The 10,230-nt window shown below is 41.3% G+C and overlaps 1 protein-coding gene across 2 annotated transcripts in view; it reads right to left on the bottom strand.

Annotated features, from left to right (window-relative positions):
- Positions 1-4,716, bottom strand: part of VPS41 (VPS41 subunit of HOPS complex) — a 28,596-nt gene extending 23,880 nt beyond the window's left edge. For both annotated transcript variants that reach the window (XM_078598035.1, XM_078598034.1), the window contains exons 1-2: positions 4,600-4,716; positions 1,268-1,306 (exon numbers count right to left, since the gene is read on the bottom strand). In XM_078598035.1, the coding sequence (XP_078454161.1) occupies positions 1,268-1,306; positions 4,600-4,617 (57 nt within the window). In that variant the 5' untranslated portion in view covers positions 4,618-4,716. The remainder of the gene's footprint in view (positions 1-1,267; positions 1,307-4,599) is intronic.
- Positions 4,717-10,230: the final 5,514 nt, after the last annotated feature.

The following is a 10,230-nucleotide window of genomic DNA, read 5'->3' on the forward strand; positions in this document are numbered from 1 at the left end:
ATATGCTACATAGTGACTATACAGCTAAAACCATTGTTAGTCCTTTTGTGCATATAGTCCAATAGATCTCGTGCTCACGAATAGATTTGCATAAACCAAAATGTGTTTTTCTGTACAAGTTTACTTTGGGCATTAGGGTGCATGACAGAATGCCAAATTAAAGTCTTCAAAAGTGAAATTAATCTGACTCTTTGCAAAATATTGTACCTTCCTATTTTTTTCAGAACGACATAGCATTTAAAAATGAGTGTTGCTGCATTGGATTACTAAGCAGTCAATTACAAGGATGATCTGCAATTCAGAAAATGTGCACAATTAAAACTCAAGTTAAATGTTTGTTACAAAACAAAGACTACTTTTAATGTTAGAAAGTTCTACTAAATGAAAATATAGAATAAAACCTAATAGTAAAGCATCAGAAAGACAAGCACCTTACTATCTTTATTCCCAGAGCAACTGTTATTTTGCAACCATTGCCAAGACCTGTAATCTGTGGTCAAGTCACTGTATGATCCCATCACCAGAGAACACTCTTACTGCTGTCCACGGTGCTAAACTCTCATCCTAGAGCTTTAGAGAATGACAGATAAAATTACAGTATACACTGCTATGAAAAAAACACCTAAAAAACATACTGAAGAAAATTACACCAACAATGAAAGCACTATTTTAAGTTAAATGAATTCGGTTGGTAAATAATACGCGAGACCATTGAGGTTATGTTTGGTAGATTTATTAAGCTTATACTGCTGGCAAGCTCTTATGGGCTGGCACAAGCTGTTAACTGATCACATTTATCTTGCACTCTCATTGACTGCTGCACCTTGGCTTGAAAGCAATCTTTTCTCATCCCTCTAGATTGCATTAAGTGCAGTCACAGATTTGACAAAATTGGTGTCATGTTCAGCTTTTCCTGCTCTTGACCCCAAAAATCATCATCCGGCATCCACTTCGCTCAAATCACAGGGCATTTCATGGGCTCCACCAAGGCAATCAATGTCACAAATCTCACCGCTTTCATAGCCCTTTGTGTTCCTCGCAGTAAACGAAACGCATTACATAACAATATTTTTCTACTTTTCCAGTTATTTGTTTCAATAACTGGAGGACACCAGAAGTCATGGATAATACCCTGGCCAGCCACCCTTGGTGGAGATTTAAAAAGATTTTTCAAAAACTGAGGAATCTCTTTCACTAAATAATATTTAATATTAACGGAAACATGCTTCAACATCAAAAGTAAATCTGAAAATAATAACCAACTTACCTCGGAGTCATCCTCAGAGTCGCCAGTGTTAAAGGTTTCCTGGGAAGGATATACACATTTATTAAAACAGCATGCTTTTAATTCTAACGTTGCGCATTTAATTACACCAGTTCTCAACATCGTGGCAGTATAACGCTTAAAGCTGCTGTGTTCGTACATTTGTAAAATATAAAACACACTGACAATATGATAGAAAACAAAGCACTGGCATGCACATGTTTGAAAATACTCCTGAAAATGGATGTGCACTTGCCATCGAAACTTTAGGAAACACTATTTACACTGAATCATTATATTACCATTACTTGTGACAACTATACAAAATGCATGTACTGTATAGGTGTCTATATTTCATTAACTATTTACAAATAACTTTCCTCTAACAATGTATCACTTGTATTTAGTCTGTGGCAATATAAAATAGTACTTAAATGTGAAACAATGCATTGATAGCGAACAGCTGTATTGTTCACATTTGCTATAACGCACAGCTGTTTACAGACCAGGTGTGGTTACAACTTATACGAAAGTTCTTTGTTTTGGGAATTGATTGTGACGTTTATTCGTTTCGTCGCCCACTAGTGACATGGCCAACAATGGAATATCTCTATGTGTGTGAGGTTAAGAGAGGACTAGGACTACCTCTACCAAACACACACGCATATACGATGAGTACCAAGCCCATGTCAACAATAATCCCAACTTCCCTGGGCTCTCAATACACCACTAGCATTGCAGATCAGTGTGCAGCACTCACACACAGAAGGACTGTGTAATCTCCTATCAAGGTATAATAATAACAGCCCGTTTTACATCGGGGATGCGGTTCCTGAAACGTGTGTCGAATATCGAAACGACGTAAATCAAACCAAATTACAGGATAGATAGAGGCGATGGCTCAGGCGACGGATACGATAGAGGACGGAGGCTCTCAGCGACGTGTGGGTTGAGGCGACGCAAATCAGGAGGTAGTATTAATAACGTGACGACGTATTTGCGAAACGACGTTAAAGAGTGAGACCTCAATCAGGGTATGACCCTACACCACAGTGACAAGTCTTGCTCCTGTATGTTCTGCACAGCTGTCGCTAAACTGTACAGAATTCAAATAAGCAAAACTAAGATGTATCCGATGCGAAACATTCTAGAAGATCTCCACTACAACCAGAAGCACAAACCCACATGTGCAGGAATATAGTGTATGCAGTACAATGCAAGAGGATTGTATGCATACAGTACACTAACACGTTAACACGACTGCATGTATGATGGAGCATACATAGTTCATGCAACTAAATATGATGCAATTAATTGGGGGCGAAAAATATATAATGGTGCTCATATACATCTGGAAGAGTGCATGTAGTAATGTTAGGTAGAAGAAATAAAACAACCTGGCTTAGGCGTATAAATGGCGTGACCCGCCAAAGTTTTTCAAGATATAACAGCAGAAAAAACCCCACAGATTGTCGTGATTTTTGCTTTTATTTTCATCAGTCTAAGTATCCTTATTTGATGGTTGAATATTTTTTTCTGTTTGTGCAGTCACTTTAAGATGTTTTCTTGTTCATGTTTTTTGTTTGTTGCGGTTGCACCCGATTCGAGAGCCGAATGGCTCACAGGGCTCTACCAAATACATGAAACTGAACTGAAATGAAACTGAATAAAAAAATGTTCATAAATCAATTCAACAGCATTCACGTCAACTTTGGCGTTTCGTGGAACACATTGTATCGCAATCTCCAAATGCACGTCGAAAAGTGTCGCTAGACGAAAGGGTTGCCGATTACATGTTCACTCTTCACATCCCCTTTTAAACCCACTATTGGATGACGGCAGCATTAATCACAAACGAATCGAGTGGGATAATAGATTCGTACGCCCGCGTTATCACTTCTAACGTAGACCCTCGTGTTTCCGGGTTGTATCCCTCCAGCATTTATTTCATTTTGCTCAGCTAACGTGTCATACACTATTTTTATTTTGCTCATATTTATCTTGAGCTCAGATTTTCGGGCCTTTAAAAAATATATAAGGTCTTCATATTCTAGTGCATTTACACTGTTTATTATATTGACGATGTCGTCAGCGTAATGAAATAAAATACATTCTCCATTTATTGCTTTATCATTTTCAGCCAAGGTGAGAGTGCATCTCCATGTCTGAGTATTTTTATTGTCACTTTCTTTACAAAATCTCAAGTTTAACTAACTGTTCTCTATATAAATGGATTGGATCATTTTTGTATATTTTAAGGCCTTGATTTGTGCAGGAATAAAGAGGGTGAGCGTTTGTCAAACTTAACCACGTGTCTACAGAAGATACACGAAGAGGAAGACATGGATTAGAGGAAATACCCAAGTTGCAGATGTAAGAGGAAGTGAGAACGGGCAGGGCACCTCGCTCGGTCGATAATTGACCGAAAACATTGGCAGCCAAAGAAGAAAGTACGCCCAGGAGGCGTGGAAAGAGTATCGCCGAACTTATTAACCATTGACACAATGTACACAAAATACATGTATCCCCATAGGCACTGTATTGTTCATTCCACACGCAAACAATTCACCCAGTTCAGTGCCAGTACATATTCTGCATGGGTAGAGTACTGGATAGAATGTACACACTACTGTACTGTATTCCCCATGGGAATTCTGTACACGGTGTTCAGAAAACACCGGACTTTACGTATTGCATCAAAACGGGGAACGTGGTGTAAGACTGTACACATTCACCAGGAGGTACAACAGTACTGTGATATTCTACCACACACAGTACTCGCAGTATAGTTCCTGTGTATACTGCACAGGCATTCACAATGACGAGCGCACTGTACACACAATACAGTAGTTGTGCGGGGAACAGTAACGTACCACGTACAGTACACATACAGTAGGCCCCAGGTACAGTATAGCCCCCAAACAGTACGTACAACGTACAGTACACGTACCACGAAACAGTGGGTACCAGGTACAGTATAGTCCCCAAACAGTGCGTGCCACGTACAGTACACGTGCCACGTACAGTACACGTGCCACGTACAGTACACGTATCAAGCACAGTACACGTATCAAGCACAGTACACGTACAGTACACGTACCACCAACAGTACGTGCCAGGTACAGTATTGTCCCCAAACAGTACGTGTCACGTACAGCACTCACCACACAGTACAGACATTATTTGCAACAAACAGCAATGCTGTGTGTACACGCACACACACACAAGCGCGCACACACACACACGCAGGGTGGCATGCGTCCTGTGCCCCGTCACAGTGTTACAGGGCAAGTGGGGAACACGTTGGACGCGCGGCCCCGCGTCTCTCCCCGCACCTTATTTACGTCGGCCATGTCGCGCGGTCACGTGCCTCGCGAAGAAAGTAGTTCCGGCCCTCGTCAGCTGACCGCGGCGGTCCGCGCAGCCTTTTCGGCGCACGGCTACGCAATGCGCGGAAGGCGATGGGAGGAAAAGGGAAGGTCGGGGGCGTGGTCTGCTCGGATCTATTTTATGTTAATTAGTTAAGGGAATGCGCAGCGTTGGGCGTGGAAATTGCGTGTAACATTAACATAATTTATGGCGGTAGTGGGGGGAGGGGCTCCGCGCCGCAAGTTAGCACAGCATAAATTATGATAATGAGAACGCATGGCATTGAGAGAAATTGCTTTACAGATAGTATTGCCACGCTGGTACGGGATGAGTGATGCTGGCTCAAAACAACGCACGGCTGCTGCCTTAAGGGAGAGGAGTGAGTGAGAGGTGTTCGGAGAGGTGTGATAAACCCAACAATTCTAAATATTTAAGAAATAATATATACCACCAAACAAGAAAGTGTACACACTCAAGTGATACAGACACACGCATGACTGTCTATGTATGTGTGCACGTATGTGTATTTCATCTTCACATTGAAAGAGCTGTGCATAGACAAGGCAACAGGTACAGGGTAGAGAGAAGGGGGGGGGTGTGTTAGTAGAGTTGTGGTGGTGGGGGGCTGCTGCTGCTGCTGGTCTTGGCTGTGCAGGGTGAGGCTGGAGATGACGGCGGTAGTATACCCCCTCTGCCCGTGATTCCCCTACCCCTGCGCTCAGCTGATCGAGACGGGGGCTCAACCGCGTGCCAGATTTGGGGCTCAATTTGGGAGACGAAACCTTCCCCCAGCTCACACCGACACCATCATCACACCGGACGCCTCTCGCCGGGAAATATTGACGGGTAAGAAGATCACGTTTGATCGCCTTCTCTTGAAGATGTTTCTTTTATTTATTGTGTATGTGTGTGTGTGTGATCCGTTATTGTTTTATTGTTGCAGTTGTATTACTGTAATTGTTAAGACGGGCCGCTTTCACGTGTTCAATCATTAAGAGGTCCCCATGTCATTGTATTACTCCTGGCTTGTTCCTGCGCTGTCCACGGTGCTGAAATTACTTTCAGCGTGCGGATGAGATGTGCATGCAGGTCGGCAATAGGTATGTAGCTAGGTGGGTTGGTTCTTTTGTTTTCAATTGCATATAAATCGAGTCTGCTTTCACCAGCGTGATTAAGGGCCGCTTTTCACGTCTACAGAAACGCAGAGGTGTCTATGCATTTATTAACTGGCTTATTCGTGCGATGTCCATGATGAATTTCATTACGTGACGAGCTTTACGGATGCAGGTAAGGTAATGTGTGTGTGTGTATATATGTACGAAGGTTGTTTTGTTTTCAAACAAATATAAATTGTTGTTGCTTTTACAATACAATGTAAGCACGGGCACAAGTGAATGTATGGTAAAGCGTGAAGACTTTATAAACACAGTATGAATCTCGATATTAAATTAAAGAAACACGCCCGCTTTTTAGCACGTTTTCTTGCAACTCATTCAACGTGTAATAAATATCGGACTCTATTATGTAAGTTTGGCGCAGCTCATAACAACAGTTATAATGTTTAAATATGTATTTATTTACCGGTGTTGGACGTGTGTTCCCGTTTAATCAAAGCACACAACCTTTTAACCTGCATGGTAAAAGGCTCGCATTTAATATTTATGTTTAATTAATGGGTTTTTTGCTTTACTGGGCTAACACGCATTAATACTATTATTATTTATACGCAATCACGACCCCTCTCATTAATAAACATTGTGCATGACTTTACAATGGCTCAAAGTCTGTCAAAAGACGGTCCTCTAATTTGTTTTTTGGGGGGTTTATTTTCCCCAGGAGTTGTGATTATTAATGCGGTTTGTTGTGTATTGATTTTTTTGGGGAGGGGTGAGAGAGAGATGGGGTGGAAGGAGGAGGGTGATCAGGATTTGAGTTTGGTGGTGAGGGGGGGAGAGCTGCGTTTTGTATTTGTCTTGTGCGAACCGTTTCGGAGAAATTGGCTTCGTGGACTCCACGCGTTTCCCAACGAATGTGCCACGGCGATCGTAAGTCTCATCAACGATTCTATTATTGTGTGTGGCAATATGTTCAGGAGCTAAATGTCAATGTTGAGAGGGCATCAGGAGAGAGTTCGTACAGTTTAGCTATTCCTCCTCCATCGAAGGAGCGCAGCGCTTTATAAAATAGTCCATCGTTTTTGGTTGCATGGCCACAATCGCACTACTGTGACTTGTCTTTCAGTTTCTATTCGTGAAGGAGATGTGCACATCGGCCTGTTGATGTTTTGATGCGGTTGATGCTTTACACTGATGTCTTCGAGGAGGAATGTCAAAGCCAGGAGGTGCGATGTTATACAAGCAGACCGCGGGGTATCGACGTTACGCGGCTTTTCCATTAACCAAATATTCGTGATGCCAGCAACTTTGTTTTCGCAACGATAGAATAACCGTGCCACATGGTTCCGCGGTCTTTCCTTTTGAGCGTAGAGAGTTGTGTGTAAACGGTAATCAAACGCTCAGTTTAAGCCTCTTGTTACATCAACTTCTGGACGAATGCCTCTCTTCCCCACGCCGTGCGCCTTATGCGAGTTGCGTGGTCACTACCGACCACGCCGGTCAATGCGCGTAAAGTGAAGCGGAGATGCCCCAGGAATGGTTCAGAGGTCACTCGCCCCCTGTTGGTGTGATGTTTGTCGTGGCCGGGAATCGAACTCGGACGACTGTACCGGGTTCACGACGCAGTGGTGCGCGAACCAGTGCGATACCTCTGCCCGTCGTAAATCCATTTGATGCATTGTCTCTTTGGCAATGGGGCGCCTCGGAGTTAAGGAAAAAAAGTGAGTTTAGATTGTTCGTTTTGCGGCTAAATTGTCGTATTTACCTAGTTGTCATATATTTTGTGTATACGCAGCATGTCATGCAGTAACAACGTTGTTCAGGTGTCTGTGCACCCTACGCAGAATGTTGTTACGTATATACAAATACACGAATCAGTTAATTCGTCTACCTTTGCATGAGACTGCGCTGCCATTAAGTTCGTTAATTTTATCCCCAAGTTTTGCAGATGCGCACTGGTGAGAAAGCAGACCAGCTGCGCGGGGCGCCTCTCTCTCCCTTTAAACCACGAGCTGCTTGCCCTCTTAACCTGCACATCCACGACTGCCCTTCTGCTTGGTTTAAATAACCCGACGCTATGCTTGGGCGACTTTTATTTTTATTTTAAACGCAGTTACCCGAGCCCCGGTGCTGAATTTAATGAATCTTTTAAATTTGCGATGCGAGTACACGTGAATATAAAACTCTTACAAAAATGTAAATCCTGACAGATTGTGCTTACAGGCGTTGTATATGTATGAAGAATATTTAAAACAGTTGAATATTTATATTCTTGGTTCTTTCGGTAAAGTCACGTAGAAGGGAAATAATAAAATAATATTAATATAAAACAAGAGTTGAATATTTGTTATAGTTTGTATCACGCATATTCTGAGGATAGCTCGATTTGAAACGATTCTATGACAGGCATATCTGCTTTCATAAAATGCTTGCAGATACAATGTTTTGAATAGTAGACTGTATATCCACATATTTACTTACGTAAATAGACAAATGTGATTTTTTTACTACTCTTTATAAGTATATATACAATTTCCAATCTTGCTTCCCATGCAAATCATGTCATGGAGGTAATTAAATATGCTACTTGTTTTCCAAACCAATTTAAGAAATGTTTTACTGACGCGTTATCCACTCTGTTACTACAGATTGTGTTTATCACAACACGTGGTTCTGTATCAATTTTCAGTTCGAGCTAATAGCAATGTTTTGGTCTGGTTATGAAATTTACACAACTCTTGGATTTAATTCACAAGCGCAATATTTGCGTATCATAATAACGCTATTAATTAATATATAACAAAATGGGCATGTCCAATGTTTAATTTTTTTTGCTAATATTTACAACCCTTTGTCAATCCACTGCAGGATGAAGGCCTCTCCACATTGTGCTGGTCATTGGGGTTATTTTGATCACTTCACCGTGCCAGTCACTGCGGGTTGATGAAAAATTAGTGATTACTATTAATATACTTTTGAGAGTCGAGAAGCAGTAAGGTGCTTATTGAATTGACGACAAATCCAAGTTAACGGAGGTTGTCTCACCGCATTTAAGAGTGCTTCACATCCAGCAGGCGAGCCACACTTACCTGTTCAGTTCCCGCATAGGTGCACGGATCAGTTCCACCGAGGCGCTAAAACCGTGGCGGCTCTCTAGAGGTGCGCGCGTGTGTGTATGTATGTATGTGTGTCACACCAGGAGCTAACCGCACTTCTTGGCCGATGGGCACGACGATTGCAGCCATAGGCGCCAACCGTTGATCACACCACCACCAATGGGGCCACACAAACAACATGATCGCCATTTTGTTCCTGCAAGTAACAACAACAACAAGAAAATTATAATCGGAGGCAGCGTTGGCGATGGTTAGATGTGGTTATGTATGAACCCACCTTTTGCCCGAACGTTACTCGTTTTTTTCGTTGTTCTAGGTGAGAGGAAAATGCCATTCCAATATTCAATATCCACTGCTGCCCATCTTTAAATATATGTGTTACGCAATGTTGCAATGCCTAAAAAAATACACGACCGTATTTGCATTACAAAACATAGTTAGTGTTTTAAGTAATTTCATATGTGGAACTAATTATTTTATTGTGACTTAAACAAAATATTTAGGTTAAATATTCCATTTACTCATTACAGCAATCCACATAATTACAGTTTTTTTCAGGAAAAGCATATGGTATATAAAAAACACATTTGCAAAACAGTTGATATTAAAAATGATGGTGTTAGGTACATTGCTTTTATTTCAGCAGGAATCTCTTGGACACTCGAAGGCATTCGGTGTTAAGGTGCAAGGCTCTGCTTTTACAGGAATACTACAGGAACCTCGTTCAAAATAACAATGCAGGTTCATTCGGGTTTAATAAACACAACTAATGATGACCCTAAGCATAACTAAAGGTCGTTTGCCATGATTTGAAATTCCGTAACCTCTTTATACACATTAATTGTATTACCGAACCACTTGAATGTGTGAACAGTATTAACTGATGCATATATACACACACTTTGAAATGTTTTATTTGTTAATTAAGTGTTAGCAAATAAGACCACATATGTTGCACTATATTTTGATTTCGTGTAACTTATAGCATTATTCAATACCTCAATTGGCTCATGTGTACTGACTTGTCACAGAGGTTATGAAAATATATGTATCATAAGCTCTGTTAATAGGGAATACTGTTAAGTTTTGATCTTTAAGTAAATCTGTGTTTAAGAGTCGTACAATTGGTTTTATTTGTTTTAAGAAATGCAGTGCAAAACAAATGCCAAGTATCATGTAGTTTGTAATTCCGGTGAATGTGTGTCTCATGTTGTGTTAGCAAAGTAATTAGTTTGGAAAAGTGTGTCCAGTAGATTGTCCTTGGTCTGGCACGAGAGCCCGTGTTGTATTTCCTATTAGATGATTCATAATTTATACTCCCACGTACCCTTTAGCGTCATCAGATCACGGACTGAAACTGCCGAAA

This window comes from Lampetra planeri, chromosome 10, assembly GCF_965212315.1.
Source record: "Lampetra planeri chromosome 10, kcLamPlan1.2.h2, whole genome shotgun sequence".
Lineage (NCBI taxonomy): Eukaryota > Metazoa > Chordata > Hyperoartia > Petromyzontiformes > Petromyzontidae > Lampetra > Lampetra planeri.